The sequence below is a fragment of the Gekko japonicus genome, unplaced genomic scaffold (assembly GCF_001447785.1).
Source record: "Gekko japonicus isolate JY-2015 unplaced genomic scaffold, Gekko_japonicus_V1.1 scaffold672, whole genome shotgun sequence".
Lineage (NCBI taxonomy): Eukaryota > Metazoa > Chordata > Lepidosauria > Squamata > Gekkonidae > Gekko > Gekko japonicus.
In genome coordinates, this window is record NW_015161423.1 from 67593 (window position 1) to 82883 (window position 15291).

Sequence of the window (15291 nt, forward strand, 5' to 3'; positions counted from 1 at the left end):
ACCACCAGGTGCCCGACTACCTGTCCCGGCTGCACGAGGACGTCCCGACAGAGGAGTTAAGGGGTGTGTGTGTCCCGGTATCTCCCGGGACTCCGCCCCCAGCCTCCCGGGTACCCCGGGAAGACCGGCCCAGAAACCCCAGCCTGACCCAGCCAGCCCTTACCTGGCCGGGGACGGCAGGAACGCCGGAGAGGCCCCGCGACAGCTCCTCGTGGCCCGGACGACAGAAGGAGGGGCAGCGGCAGACGGCGCGGAGGGCGGCAGGGATGGACGGGCTGCAGAGGCGGCCCGCGACGCTGCACGGGCCGCGGAGGGCAGTGGGAAGCAAGGAGACGGCGCGGGGCGTCCCGGGGAGAGCGGGCGTGCGCGGAGCCGCCCCCGCTCATGCCCAACGCTGGGGCCGGCACGCGGCCGCAAGGACGCCAAACAGGCGGACGGCCTGCGGCTGGGAAGGGGCGGGCACTGGAGGGGTGGGACGGCGTTCTCCCCTTTGTATGGGGGCGGAGCTGAGGTGCGGGGGTTGATGGGAGAGGAGGTGAGAATAAAGCTGCGAGCGGAGCAAGCCGGGGAGGAGACCCTGGACTGGCTAAAGGAGTGGAAGGATTGGCACCCAGAGAGAAAGGAACCTTAACCGCCTCCTGCCAGTACCAGGCAGACTACAAGGGAGTGGAGTAACTCCCTGCTGAGTCTGGATCTGAGGTACGCTCTGTCTCACGAAAGGTTCTCCGCCTCCCTACCACCTAACTCCACCATCTACTCAGGAGTTCTGGAGTCCCGGGGACCGGGTGGACTACGGCTGAGGTTCCGCCACCCGGGAGGGGAAGGGGGCGGCATCACAGGAACATGTGGGGGAAAACCCCTGACCATAAAGTTTAGAAGGTAATGTTCATTGTTTTGGACTATTGATCTTGAATAAGTGGTAGAGCTTCACATATGCCTCTTTTGCATTGGTAAAAATAGAATATGTTTTTGAAAGTTAACATATACATGAGGGAAGTGGTAGAGAAATATAGATCTTCAAAGTTATATTATTATTTTCTTACTCTTGCAGCCAATTGAAGAAAAATATCAAGTCTGCAAATGTAATAATAATAATAATAATAATAGATGTAAGATTTTATTCTGTTGCTAGTATAATATATTTTTATAGTTTAAAATTCATACCACTATGTAAGTAATACAGTGGGTCTAAAGGCCTCGTAGGCCAGATTTACAATATAACTATGAATTAATCACTGTAATCACCATTAGTTTTTTAAAAAGGAATAAGACATTAGCTTAATTCCAGATAGTAAGTGGGAATGTATTATATAGCAGAGATCATTCTGATTTTAGCTTCAGTAAGAATGTCTTTATAGTTTTTTAATATTCTAATCAACTGCAATGATATGCTGGTTGTTGCACTGCTGTAAAAGAAAAATAGAATAATAGCACAACTTAGCACAAAATTATTTGCCCCACTTTGGAGCTGCATGTGCAGTATTCTGTGCACATACAACTCCAAAATGGGGCAAATTTTGGCTCGGGAAAATGGTGTGGGGGCGGGGGAGGGAGGCAAGAGCCCCTTTTCTCATTGCACCAAGCTCCTGAGATGAATCAAGCACTCAGAGTCTGATGTTCCCCACAGCCAGGGCTATTTTTGGGCAGGAACGCACAGGAACGGAGTTCCGGCTGGCTCCCAAGTTGGCCACGCCCAGCAGGAACGCATTAGCATAATAGGCCACACCCAACAGCAGAAACTCATTAGGATTGGCTACATTAGGGGTGTGTGGCCTAACATGCAAAGGAGTCCCTGCTACAAAAAAAGGCCCTGGGTTTGGACAACAAACAAGGTAAACAGAATAAGAAGCAAAAGGTGGGTGTGGCTGGATAACCACACTTCTGGTAACATGGGGGTGCGGCCTAATGTGCTAATGAGCTGTGCTGTCAGGGGTGTGGCCCAATAGGCTAATAAGTTCCTGTTGTTGGGTGTGGCCTATTATGCTAATGAGTTCCTGCTGGGCTTTTTCTACAAAAAGAGCCCTGCCCACAGCTGCTGTGTGGCTGCAAGGAGGAACCTGGACCTGTTTTTTTAAAAAAACATCTTGTGTAGTTTGGCCCTAAGGTGGAAGAACCTAGAGGTTCTAACAAAACAGGGATTCTGTGGAAGTTTGTGGCAGAACTGATGAAACGGACGAATCTAATTAGAGGGAGAAGGGACAATTTAAGAAGATAGATTTTATCTGGTCCCTTCCACTTGTTCATTTTTGAGACAGAGGAAGATGTCTTCAGAGATCTGTACAGTTTGATTGTATGCTTGACTTTTCCAAGCTGCAGAATAATGCAGGCATCCAGAGACACCTTAGGTATTAGGAGAATGTCTTCCAGCATTTGAGAGTTAGCGCTCACTTCATAAGATGCTCTGACTCATGAAAACTTATGGTGGATCACATTTTGATAGTCTTGGTGCAGCTGGACTCCCGTTTTCCTTTGCTGCTAACATGGCTACCCCTCTAGAATTTTCCTGACTTATTATTTGATACACCTTTTGTATTTTCAAGTGTGTGAAGGAAGAATGGGAAACTGTCTTCTAAAGAATAGTTTTAAATGTTCAAAAAGGGGCTCAAAGATCTTCCCTTTTTTTAAGCTGCTCTGCAAAAGTGGGCTCAAAAAGATGTCTCACTAATGTAGCAATGTGGTTATGTAAACTAAAAATAAATGTATTCTGTCCCCATAGAACATAGTTAGAAATGGGAAGTAGAAGCATCTGTTTTTTTAATTTAACAGTGTTGTTGTATTTCCTGAAACATACTGCTGAGACGGAACACGCGTATGTATTATATTGCTCCTATTTCAAACAAGATTGTTGGGTTCAGGTATTAGTAAATTAGTAAATGGCAGATATAGGTTAGGTGGTCCCCTGTACTGTAAAAGACAGTGAATGTTGCTTTGATGCACTGCAAGAAAGAACATTGTGGTATCATATTGTTGTTTCTTCAAAGGAATTTGACTTAGATGTTGTGGCTGTGGTGAATGATACAGTTGGGACAATGATGACTTGTGCCTATGAAGATCCAAATTGTGAAGTTGGACTCATTGTGGGTATGTGGTTGTATGTTTGTTTTTACATTTGATTTTATAATATTACTTAGAAGTTCAGAGTGATATTACTACTTCCAGATTTCTCTGAAGGATATTTTATGGATAGCTACACTGGACATGAAGTTGCAAAGTTTAACAGTGTGTTCCTGTGCAGAGTTATTCCCATCTAAGCTAGCTGAAATCAGTGGGCTTGGACTGGAGTGACTTTGCATAGGATTGCACTATAAGATTTTTAATTCTGACTAGCTTTCTTACTAATATCACAGCAAGAGGTCTGAGGCAAGTCTGGTGCCAAATAAGTGGCATCCCCTTGGGGAACGCAAGAAAAAAAATGATGCTGGAGCAGATTCTGTGCAACAGTTCAATGATGGAGGAGCACATGCTTCGAATGCAAGAGGTCCCAGGCTCAGTCCTTGCATCTCCACTTAGTAGAGCTGGAAAAAGACTCCTGTGTGAGTGCATGTGGAGTGCCACTGTTAAGTGAAGCAGATACAACTGGGCTAGATGGACCCATCATCTAACATGGTATAAGGCAGCTTCATTTGGTCGCAAAGTAAGCTTGAGCCATGCAGGATGAGTTAGGTATTTTGGTCTGCAGCACTTTGTGTTGTGTCTGAGCACCAGAAAAATGTGGGGAAAGTGTTATTATTGACCTGACCAGACCCTTTGTTCCATTTTGCAATTCTGCCAAATCCATTCTGAGTATCTTTGCTACTCCAGGAGTAATATTTCTCAAGGCGGTTTCTTTATAAAGGTGTGTATGGTAGCAAGTACATCCCTCTTACAATCTGTAACTAGGTTGAATTTGATAGTTGTATAATTCTGACAGAATTGATCCACCGTACCATCGATGGCACCAATAAGGACTAGAGGCGTGCAGTTTTTTAAAATTGGTGTATTTCAGTTTGGGTCTATGGAACTGAAAAAAAAAATGGCATTTCCAAAAAATCCTGACTCCCAATACCAGAATGATATTGGGATCCAGGATTCTTTGGAAATCCCAATTTTTTTCGGGTCCAATAGACCCGAGAAGAAAAATACCAGTAAAAAAATAAAGACAACCCGATCCTGGGGCTGCTTTGGCTTCTCCTGCAGCGCGGCTTAAACGGTGCTGTAGGATAAACTGGCCCTGAGATCCGCTGTGCCGTGCCCAGCAGATTGCTCCCTGCAGCACAGCAGCCCCAAGCCAAGCCGGTGGGAACAGTCTGCTCTCCCTCTGAGCCGATCCTCAGGCTGTCTTCTGCAGTTCCTTTAAACTTTAAAGGGACTGCAGTAGAAGCCCAGCAAACAGCTAAGCTCCCACCTCTCTGCTGTTTTCAGATCTAACAATAATTCTCAGGATTACCCCCCCTCCCCCGATTTTCCGGAAAAAAGCCGGATACATTTGGGAAGCCGAAATATTGGTATTTTTTGGGTATATTTTTGGCTTGGGTACATCCGAATGCACACCCATAATAAGGACTTTTATCATGTTTTGAAAACTGAAAGACAGGATACAGTTTAACAGCCATCAGCTCAAAGTTTGTGGACTGTAAATACAGATACCTATCCCATTTTGATTTTGACTTTTGCAGGGCCACCCAATGAACATAAATGCTCAGCCTAATCTGCCTCAGAGGGTTTTTCTGAGGGAAGAAAATAGGGCTGTAATGAAGGGGGAGGGGGTTATAAAAAAATATCTCATTGAGAAGTCATTCTGAGGTACCAAGTTTTCAGTTCAGCTGAAAATATTCATGAATAATGGCCCCCTTCCTTCAGCTTTTTTTGAGTGATTGCCTCAAAATGAATCAGCTTGATTTTTCCTCAGCAATGCCGGCATAAATCCAGATCAGTTCGAGACGTAAGTGATTGTCATTATCAAGCTGTGTTAACAAAAGCTATTTTTCCTTTCAACACTCAACAGTCTGATGTGACATCTTGCCATTTCTCTTCACCACCAGTTGGCTTAGATTGCCCATGTAACTGATCCAGGAAGCATTGTTTTTACTCTTAGTTGCTATCATTTGCCCTCTGTGACCTCATAATGGACAAATATAAATGTTTTCTCGTTCCAGGAACTGGCAGCAATGCATGTTATATGGAAGAAATGAGAAACATAGAGATGGTAGAGGGAGAGCAAGGAAGGATGTGTGTGAACATGGAGTGGGGTGCCTTTGGGGACAATGGATGCCTAGATGACATCAGGACGATATATGACAAAGCTGTTGATGAATACTCATTAAATAGTGGCAAGCAACGGTAATTACTTCTTAAACATGGGGGTAGGGTAGGAAGTAACTTATGCCTTGTTGTACTGTCAGGGATGGCTGTTACTGATCATGTATCCAGTTCAGTGGCTCACTGGATTGCGTCATAAGGCAATGGATAAAGAGGCCATGGCTCAGTGGTAGAGCCTCTCCTTTGCAAATCCTGGAGAGCCACTGCCAGTCAAAGTAGATAATACTGACCTTGATTGTATAAAACAGCTTCATGTGCCCAAGAAAAAGAATATAGCCTCTGGCAGTACTTACACCTGTATCCTCTGTGTATGGAGGCAGCAAGGCCAAGCCCCCCTGAAGAACTCAGGAAAGTAACCCCCCTACACACAGAATTCAGCCTGTTTCCCCCCTGAACAACTGACATTATCACAGAGCATACACGGAGGTTCGTCTGACACTGACTGAGAGACGTAACAAACATGTCAAATGCTCCCTCTACGCTGTGGAGTCTTGTGAGCAAAAATTCTACTTTGTGAGCTGCTGGCATTAAAGTTGTGAGCGAGCGATTTGGCTGCTGCATAAATCAGTTTGCTCTGGAGCCCTCCTTCCTGAGCTAAGACCAAAATGTGTGAGCCGGTGAGCTAGCTCACACTAACTCAGCTTAGAGGGAACACTGGCTCAGGACCCACTTGTGGTATGAGAAGGGAAGGAGACGTTTGATAGACCTCTTCCCTAGCCATCCTCCTGTGCCATTGTAGGGGAGGTCCACTACAGATAATGCCCTGGACCTGATTTTTAGTTTCACTGTTTCAGTCTTGCTGATCTTGTTTCCTACTCTTCCCCAAGGAAAACTTCCCTTGACATTTGAGAAAGGCTTTCCTTGATAAAGAATTAGATGCCAGCACAAGGCTCCAGGCTGTGAGTATTGTGGGCCCCTTCCTTTCTGAACCAGTGCTTCCGTCTGTGGTTGTAGGTATGAGAAGATGATCAGCGGGATGTACTTGGGGGAAATTGTCCGCAACATTTTGATCGACTTCACTAAAAGAGGATTCCTCTTCAGAGGTCAGATTTCAGAAACGCTAAAAACTAGAAGCATTTTTGAAACCAAGTTCCTTTCCCAGATTGAGAGGTAAGTGAGCTAGATATCCCTGAACTAGGGCTTCTTGTTGTCAAACTATATCACTAATAGCTCCCCATCAATGCTTCCTGAGACAGTTAACAAACATGTCAAATGCTCCCTCTAAGCTGTGGAGTCTTGTGAGCAAAAATTCTACTATGTGAGCTACTGGCATTAAAGTTGTGAGTGAGTGATTTGACTACTGCAGAAATTAGTTTGCTCTGGAGCCATCCTTCCTGAGCTAAGACAAAAATATGTGAGCTGGAGGCTCACACTAACTCAGCTTAGAGGGAGCACTGCTCCCCACCCCCAGCATTCTTACTTCACACCATTACAGTAATGATACATGTTAGATGTCATTGTGTATGTGTCCTTTGTGGTTTCTAGCATTTGAGAGTAGTGATTCAAGGATTTGCTTTTAAAATGAGCTTTTCCTGGCTAACAGAGAAGACTTTGACCCACAAGCTCTACAGGAAACAACTCCTTCTTCCATGCATGAGAACATAAGCAGAACCCTGCTAGATCAGACCAAGGGGCTGTCTAGTCCAGCATCCCCTTTGTTTAATATTCATCCTTTGATGGTGCTGTAATACCACTGGTCTGCCACTAGGTGTTGCTATAGTGCTGTTTTGCTCCAGCATAAAGGGAGAGAGAATACAGGAACATAGCCGCGTAAGCACTGCAAACAGAAGTGATTTTGTGACCAAAGAATGTCCTCCAGCACAGTTGCTCCTTAATTATTTCCTGTTCAAAGGAATAACCCTTTCCAGTTTCTTCAGTCCAAAATGCACATAATGCAAACGCAAGTAACCATGCAAGAGCTAGGAGAGGTTATGCACAGGAAAAAGGGCTCCCTCCAAGTACAGGAGGAGGCGTTTTTAATTTCATGGTTTTCCCTACAGCTAATAACACAATCGGGATAATGGAAACAAACTTAGATGGGTCAGCAGAGGAGGATTTGATTATTTCTCTGTTTAAGCAGTAGATATTTGGGCATGATGCTTTTTTCCCTTCAGCGTTAAATCTGAATTATAGACATGTTTAACTGGGGATCACTAAATACACTGAGGCAGGATTGGGGATGTTTGAACACCAGCCAGTTCAGCTCACTTCTTGTTAGCCAAAGGCGATCAGGCAGCCAGTTAATAGATGAGTTGTTCAGCTGTTCACAGACTGCATGTGGTTTGATGTAGTACCAGAGCCAGTTTGGTGTAATGTTTGAGAGTGCGGACTCTACCCTGGGAGAACCGGGTTTGATTCCCCACTCCTCCACATGCAGCAGCTGATGTAACTTTGCGTAATGCACAAGTTCTCTCAGAGGTGTTCTCTCTCAAGAACAGTCCTCGAAAGAGCGATCTCATCCCTACCTACCTCACAGGGTATCTGTTGTGGGGAGGGGAAGGGAAAGGAGGTTGTAAGCTGTTCTGAGACTCCGAGTGAAGGGTGGGGTATAAATCCAGTCTCTTCTTTTTGTCTTCTCTTGGTGTAGCAATAGGGTACTTGCAACCGACAGAGGTTCACTGGTGTCTGCTTCTGATTGCCCGCTGGGGAATTTTGCTCTGTGGCCAGCAAATGTATTTTTGGAATGGGTGAGAATCAGATGCTGACTTCCAGTTTATCAGCTAGAAGTCAGGTTCTTCCTGGAAACTTTGCTGCCTCCCTGACTTGCTGATATGCAGCACATTTACTTGGGATTTCCCTTCTCTTCTGCCTACCCAAAGCTGTTGGTTTGGGCTGCAGAGAAAAGGAGTGAAACAAGTCTTTCCTCCTTTCCCTATTGTAACAAGTGAAGCATCTGACAAAGAGCTTTGACTCTTGAAAGCTCAAACCCAGAAAATCTTGTATGGAGCTGCTGGACTCAAAATCTAGCTATTGTAACACAGAGAACAAAGCATAGCTTCTGTCCCCACCCAGCCTAGAGGGGAAGGAAGAGAAACAAACTCTTTATTTTCTCCTTTTTTCAGCTTCACTGTGTAGTTACTTTGCTTTAAAGTGGTGGTGGATTGGAGCCCTGCTCCCCTTTTATCCCATATCAGCTGTGAGTTGGCTTCTGACCAACAGGCAGCCACAAACTTAGTGTTCAGCAGCTGTTGCTTGATGCAAGCCGAGCATATCCTTGATCAGCTCACCATCTGATCATGACTGTCAGACAGGGTAAGTTCAGCTATCAACAGGTTTGCTGAGCAATTCGCAGCATCCCTAGGCAGGAACCAGAGCGTCTAAACGTGCTTAAAACTTTTGTGTGTGTGGATATGATAGAAATGTTGATTGCATCCAAATTATGGCATGAGAAGTAGCAAAATCTAAAGTGATATAGATAGTTATGGCCAAATATATTTTAAAAATCTGCTTGTAAATCTGTTCTTGAAAATTCCAGTGTGTTTCAGAACTTTTGTGAGAAGCAATACGGAATAAGGTTTCAAGTAAGATTTTTACTATATTTGCAATCAGCACCAGGCTAGGGAAGAATGCGAGCTTTCTGTCTAAATTTTGCTGATGCTTTAATCATGAAAATATATTGGCTTGGTGCCAGCCAAAAGCCCCAAATGCAAAAGCCTCATTTGGAAACAAGTTCAAAAATCTGCTTTGTTGGCTTTTCTCCACAGTGATAGGTTAGCACTGCTTCAGGTTCGTACAATCCTCCAGCAACTTGGTCTGAACAGCACCTGCGACGACAGTATCATTGTCAAGACAGTATGCGGGGAAGTGTCGCGAAGGGCTGCCCAGCTGTGTGGAGCTGGAATGGCAGCTGTGGTAGACAAGATAAGAGAGAACCGCGGATTAGAGCATCTGGACATTACTGTGGGGGTAGATGGGACGCTATATAAACTTCATCCACAGTAAGTATTGTAATATTTGCCTTTACTACTTCTGTGTTAGTGTCGCAACAAGTACAGCCTGAAGTGTAGAGCTTAATGAATAGTTATAAGACACCCCCCTCCCATCCATGGCTAATAGGTGTTAGGCATGGTACGGGCAAAAAAGGATAGTCGGGGGCCTTGGTCTGTAATCCTTTGTGGTGGTGCAACTCCTTGCATCATGGCTTAGTGTAGCTTGGGGGGGGGGGAGACAGAGAGGTATCTTGGGCAGGGCTGTCTGGAGCTGGTTTTATGCCAGAGATCAGTAGCAGAGCCACCTGCTTTGCATGCAGAAGATTCCAGGATCAATCTCCAGCATCTTCAGTTAACAGGATCCAGTAGCAGGCCATGTGAGAGACACTGATTGGAAGTTTGGGAGAGCTGCTTCCGGTCAGAGTAGGCAATACTATCCTTTGTAGACCCCTGGTCTGACTCAGTAAGCAGCTTCACGTGTTCATGTGAACAGTGTATTAACTTTTCACTTCACTGTGGCGTGCTGGCACCCAGTCTGAAGCTGGCCTGGGTTCCTAAGCTGTCAGAGGTCTGGGTCGGCCAGGCCAATTTCTGTTCACTTTTGTTGCACTTTTCTGCATCATGTCCCTTAGAAAGAAACTGATAACCATGAAGCATAGCTGTGCACATTCTCAAAGGCTGCGCAGCAACAGGCCACACTTTCAGTGAAGAATTTAGCATCTTAACTGGAAAAGTTATCAAGCTGCTTCATGTAGTGTTCATATTACGGGAGCACCAAGAGCCACAGGTCTTTATGGACGGTATTATACTTGGTAACTGGGGGGGGGGGGGGGGGGGGGATGGGAGTTATAAAGAGGAATTCACTTTGCACCACAGCAGCCTCTGACTTTCCTCTGCCACCCTTTGCCAGATGCATCCCTAGTGAATGGCTGGCTCTGTTCGCTTACATGGGCTGCGGGGAGGGGAGGGGAGGGTCTCCTCCGCCTGTGTGCCTCTTAACACAGCAAAGCAGAATGCTGTCAGCATGAACCCTGTCTGCTAATCTGAGAAACGTGCAGGGTTGTTGCTTTCTATGAACCAGGAGGCAAACGACTGCTAAAACCTTCCCACTTTGTTTTCTGTAGCTTTTCAAAGGTCATGCACCAAACCGTAAAGGAGCTGGCGCCCAAATGCGATGTGACATTCCTTCTTTCCGAAGACGGCAGCGGCAAAGGGGCTGCCCTCATCACCGCAGTGGGATGTAGGCTTCGTGACGCTGAGCATAACTGAACTCTGCAGCACTGGCTCATTCTGCCTTCCCGAGCACTTTCTTGTAAAGCAGCGGTTCTGTAGTCTGAACTGGCTTCCGGGGGGGGGGGGATACCCAGAATCCACTGCTTTATGAAGAGTTGAAAATAAAATAGGATACTGAATAGAGTGTGCTCTTGCTGATAAGATCTCCCTTGTCTGCATGTGTCTTTTTTCTGCCCTTTTTGGTACATTCCCCATTCGTAGATCATTTTAAAAAAAGGATCTGTAATTAAAACAGATGTCAAAAAGAAGTTTATAAATTGAGGTCTAAAATTACCGCCAAATAATATACACAAGAGAGAGTGGGCGTCCAGTGTATTCTTTCCAGCTGCTGCTACTACATCTGTGATAAATACCTAGGCCCACCTCTCTGCCTGAACATGAGACAGATGCTTACACAGAAGGGACTTAGATGTTCCTCTCTGAATTTTCACATAACGTAATTTCACTTTTCAAACAACCTGAGAGCTTTCACAGCTGTTGGAAAGCACTGTATGCTTGTGTTAAGTCTCTGTCCTTGGATTTCTCTTAACAAACTGAATTGTCTTCTGTTCATATTCAGTCACGGGGTGTGCAGGGGTGGGGGAGATTATTCCTACACATATAATATCACTGGCGTTGCTTCTCAGCCTTTTGGCTTAGATCAACTGTAATATCACTGGCATTTCCCATGGCTCTGGTGACTGATGTTGTTATGTCCACGTAAGACACATATTGTTTCAAAGATAAGTCTTTACTAGTAAAATCAAGTGAATGACTGGCCCCAGGGTAATCCAAATCTCTAGCCATGAAAAACTTGTGTGTTTCTATGTCTGATCAAGGTTTGGGCATATTCCATATATTTGGGGGGGGGGGGGTTGTGGGAGAAGGGGTTGTCCAAACTTCTTACTTTATCTTACTGACAGCTCTGGGGATGGAAATATCATGTGGTGACTGTGACATTTCATTTGATGTATCTGAATTTGGGATCCTGGATTTCTGTTGGGTCCAATTCATGGATGTGTTTTCTAGGAAAAAATGGTTTCAATGGCTAATCCTCACGTAAGGCTTCCAAACAGCGATGGTCACATGACAAGGCTTTTTAACGCTGTCTTTGTACACAGAACTTGGCAGCACTCTGAGTCTATGGCCAGACTGGCTGAGGAAAAAGAAATCTCCTTCCGTTAAAATCAGTGGATTCCACTTCATGCAGACCCACAGTGATAATGGCACCAGATTATACCCATGATATTCTGGAAATGAACACACATCTAAAATGGCATCAACTTCAGAATCAGACTTCATAAACATACAGTCAGTGGAATATAGTAATTTCTAGTTTAAATGAAATGTTTTTGGTTCAGTCCAGACCAAGATGGAGCAGAAGAGACACGGTGCCTGGGAAAGCAATCTGAGTCGGTAATACCAAACAGACCAAGTACAAAAGAGATCCAGGAGCATAATCCATCACAGTTATGAGGTCAGATTGTATGCTTGGAAGTTGAGCTAGCCAGTGAAGGTACCAGTGTGGTAATCAGTTTCTCAGGGGAAAAGCAATTTGGCCAGTGTGAGGTGGTGAATGTGAGTCCCAACAGCAAAAGCAATTGTCTGCTGCAATTGTGATTTCTTCTTCTGTTCTCCAAAGTATGAATTGATGCTGTTTGCAAGACCCTGACCCCCATTATTGGTGAAAAGGGGGGAATTGTGTACTATTCCTTTTTTCTGTTTCTCAAGATTTGGATTGCCCTAGCTACTGATAAAACATTTCAATATGCATAATGGTGCACTGTGATTGATTGTTGTATGGTAACGTGAGTCACAAGCAGTAATCCCAGCTTTAAGTGTGTGTGTGCGTGTGTGTGTCTTTCTGAAGAACTGCATGATTACTTGGTTTTTTTGCAATGCTAGAAAGTCTTTTTACATTGCCCACTAGTAGCAGTGATACTAGTGCAAAATGGATATTTGTGACACTATTAAACTTTTTTTTGATGTGTGTTTGTTGGTGTCTGGTGATTCTTTCTGGAAAAGGGATGATCGGTAATTTTGGGGGAGAAAGCATTTGATGCACTGTAAAACCAACAGAAGAAAACTAGGAAAATTAAAAATGTAAATTCATACTGCAAAGCAGCATGGAGATATAGCAAAACTTTACGTTTATAAAACTCTGCTGTGTCTCACCAGGTTTCAGGCAATGGCTTGAATCCACTGGAGCATTTCTGGTGACAGAAGGATTTCTATCCACAGGGTGCAACTTTCTTGCCTCTCTTGCAGCAGCTCAAAGTACGTATCCTCTGACATGCCCTTCCTGGGAGGAAGGAGACCATTGACAAGGCAGTTGGGCTGTGGGGGGAGGGGAGAAAGTTGTGCTACTTGGAAATAACCCCCCCCCCCCAAAGAAATGATATTGTTGATCCAAACCATTGATATGAATCTGTGAAATGATGAGGTTATCAACTGAGTCAACAATCCACTGTCTTGGTCTACCTACTAATCTTCCCCTTAGCACATGTTGATTGGGGGAGGGCCATGGCTCAGGGAGGGCCTGTGGCTCAGTGGCAGAGCATCTGCTTGGCATATAGAAAGTCCCAGGTTGAAGCTCCAGCATCTCCAGCTGAAAGGACCAGGTAAAAGGTGATGTGAAAGACCTCCACCTGAGACCCTGGAGAGCCGCTGCCATCTGAGTAGACAATACTGACCTTGACGAACCAACGATCTGATTTGGTATAAGGCAGCTGCATACGTGATTCCAGGATTTACCCACAAATTTGGGGCTCTTGCAAGTTCAGCAGTTACAGCATAATTCACAATCACTTTGCAGCTGTCCACCTGCCCAGTGCTCATACCACTTTGTCCATGGTGTAATCCAAGAAGTTCTCAGTAGTCAAGAGGAGCCCCCCCCTTTTGAAAAACAAGGTATAAATGTATCATTCAAACCTTAAGAGGCCCTGAGATGAAAAAAAATCACCGTTACTTTGTAAGATGTGTAATAAATAGAGTGGGGTGTGAAATTCATGCCTAAAGCTAAACATTTCAAAATTGTGATTTGGACGCCTTGACAAATTGTAGAGAGGAGCACAGAGGTGAGTTTGTACTTGTAAATGGAGCAGAGGACTTGTTAGGTATAACAAGCACTTCCAGGTCTGCCACTTAACTCTTCCTTCTTGGAGATGTATTTGGGGTAAAACAAAGTGTGACTGTTTTTAAAATGTCTGAAGTTCCATGTTGAAACTCATGCAGCTGTTACATCTAGGCATTTGTTGCATTGATTTACTGAATACAGTAAATGATCGTTAATTTTTTAGACTGTATTTATAAAAATAGGCAAAGTTCAATATTTTCTGGGGAAAGGGGCCATGAATTGTATACCCGTTATGGCGTTGCCTGCATGTGCTGCTGTCAGTTAAGGTCTCCTGAAGATTTCATCTAGCAGGCCGTTGTGATGTTTTGAAATCTTTTTTTAAAATTAAGCAGAAAGAAAAAAACACTTCGTAACCACTGAAACTATTTTGTGTTCTTCCTATTTTCATTTTGCTGGAAGAATGACAGTATCTGAAAATTATTTCCAGAAGGACGGGTGAAGATGCTTCATTTGTATTTATATTTACAGAGGTTCAGTAACTGGTTATTTTTGAAATACACATTGAAATTCAATAATTTTATTTTTAGTAATATATTTTCTTTATTAAGTGAAATATTCTTGTTACCTCAAATTACAATAAATATTTGGAAAATCTATTACAGTACAATGTTTTATTGCTAGGTCTACTGAAAGTTCATTCTGATAATCTGGGATTCCATAGAGAATGTAAACACCTTAGCTGCAGTTCAGTGAAGTGGTTCTGTTCCCATTGTCACAACTGGGCCCAAGTAGTGCCTGCCAGTGAATTAGCATTGGCAATTCACACATCACAAAGTCCTCGTTCCCCCCTTATGCCGTCTACGGGGCCTATCATCCAAATGCACTGTGCGAGGAGTTCTGGGCTCAAAAATAAATCCTGAGGCACATGGGGGTCTCATTCAGTTTGGGACTGCCACAGGTGAGGGTTTAAGCTTCCCCCTCATGTGCCAACACTGTCATTGAAATTTTTAAAAACATAAATCCAGAGTTAAGTTTTCATTATGAATCGTTGTACACAATGTCTGAACCTTGGTTTTGGCTTGCCCATGTCTGTCTGTCTGGTGTGGGTAACGGACAGAGATCCTTCTCTTGGCATAAGGCAACAGAGGGAGTGAGTGGAACAGGAATGATTGTGCCGATGGTAAGGGTTGCATGAGCAAAGGAAGGGAAAGGAGAGCTTGATGTTTCTTGTGTTTTGTCAGTGGAAACAAACGAAAAAAGCCTGAAGAGGCCCCATGGAAATGGGAAGCTGGGGGACAGCAGTATAACAGGAACTGAGAAAAGGAACTAGGAGGTCTTGCTGGCTAACAGTAAGTGAAATGAAGGGCCAAGGCAGGGTCCCCCTGCCCCCAAATGTTCAGATTAGGGGTGTGCAAAAAAACAAATTCGGAAAAATTCGGATTCGGGTTTACTGGACCCGATTTTTTTCGGGAAACCCGAAAAAACCCGAATATCTATATCGGTAAAGCATAGATATCCGAAATTTTTCGGGAAACCCGAAAAATTCGGGTCCATTATAACCAATGGGGCCATTGAAGTCAATGGCAAAAATCCTCTTGAAACTTTGTGGTGGGCTGGGGGGAGGGGGTTTGGGGTAGAGGCTCCAAACTTGGAGCGTGCTTACTGGAACCTCTCCCCAACATAACCACCAAGTTTCAAGACGATTGGACCAGGGGG

The 15291-nt window shown here is 44.4% G+C and overlaps 2 protein-coding genes across 2 annotated transcripts in view; one reads left to right on the forward strand and one right to left on the reverse strand.

Moving 5' to 3' along the window:
• The window catches only part of LOC107124941 (hexokinase-1), a 64718-nt gene extending 53354 nt beyond the window's left edge, over window positions 1–11364 (forward strand). The window contains exons 14-18 of the mRNA XM_015428432.1: window positions 2982–3081; window positions 5136–5319; window positions 6253–6408; window positions 9003–9236; window positions 10352–11364. Coding sequence (XP_015283918.1) covers window positions 2982–3081; window positions 5136–5319; window positions 6253–6408; window positions 9003–9236; window positions 10352–10496 — 819 coding nt within the window. The 3' untranslated portion in view covers window positions 10497–11364. The remainder of the gene's footprint in view (window positions 1–2981; window positions 3082–5135; window positions 5320–6252; window positions 6409–9002; window positions 9237–10351) is intronic.
• A 1316-nt stretch (window positions 11365–12680) lies between these two features.
• The window catches only part of TACR2 (tachykinin receptor 2), a 39243-nt gene continuing 36632 nt past the window's right edge, over window positions 12681–15291 (reverse strand). Inside the window, exon 6 of the mRNA XM_015428388.1 lies at window positions 12681–12836. Coding sequence (XP_015283874.1) covers window positions 12681–12836 — 156 coding nt within the window. The remainder of the gene's footprint in view (window positions 12837–15291) is intronic.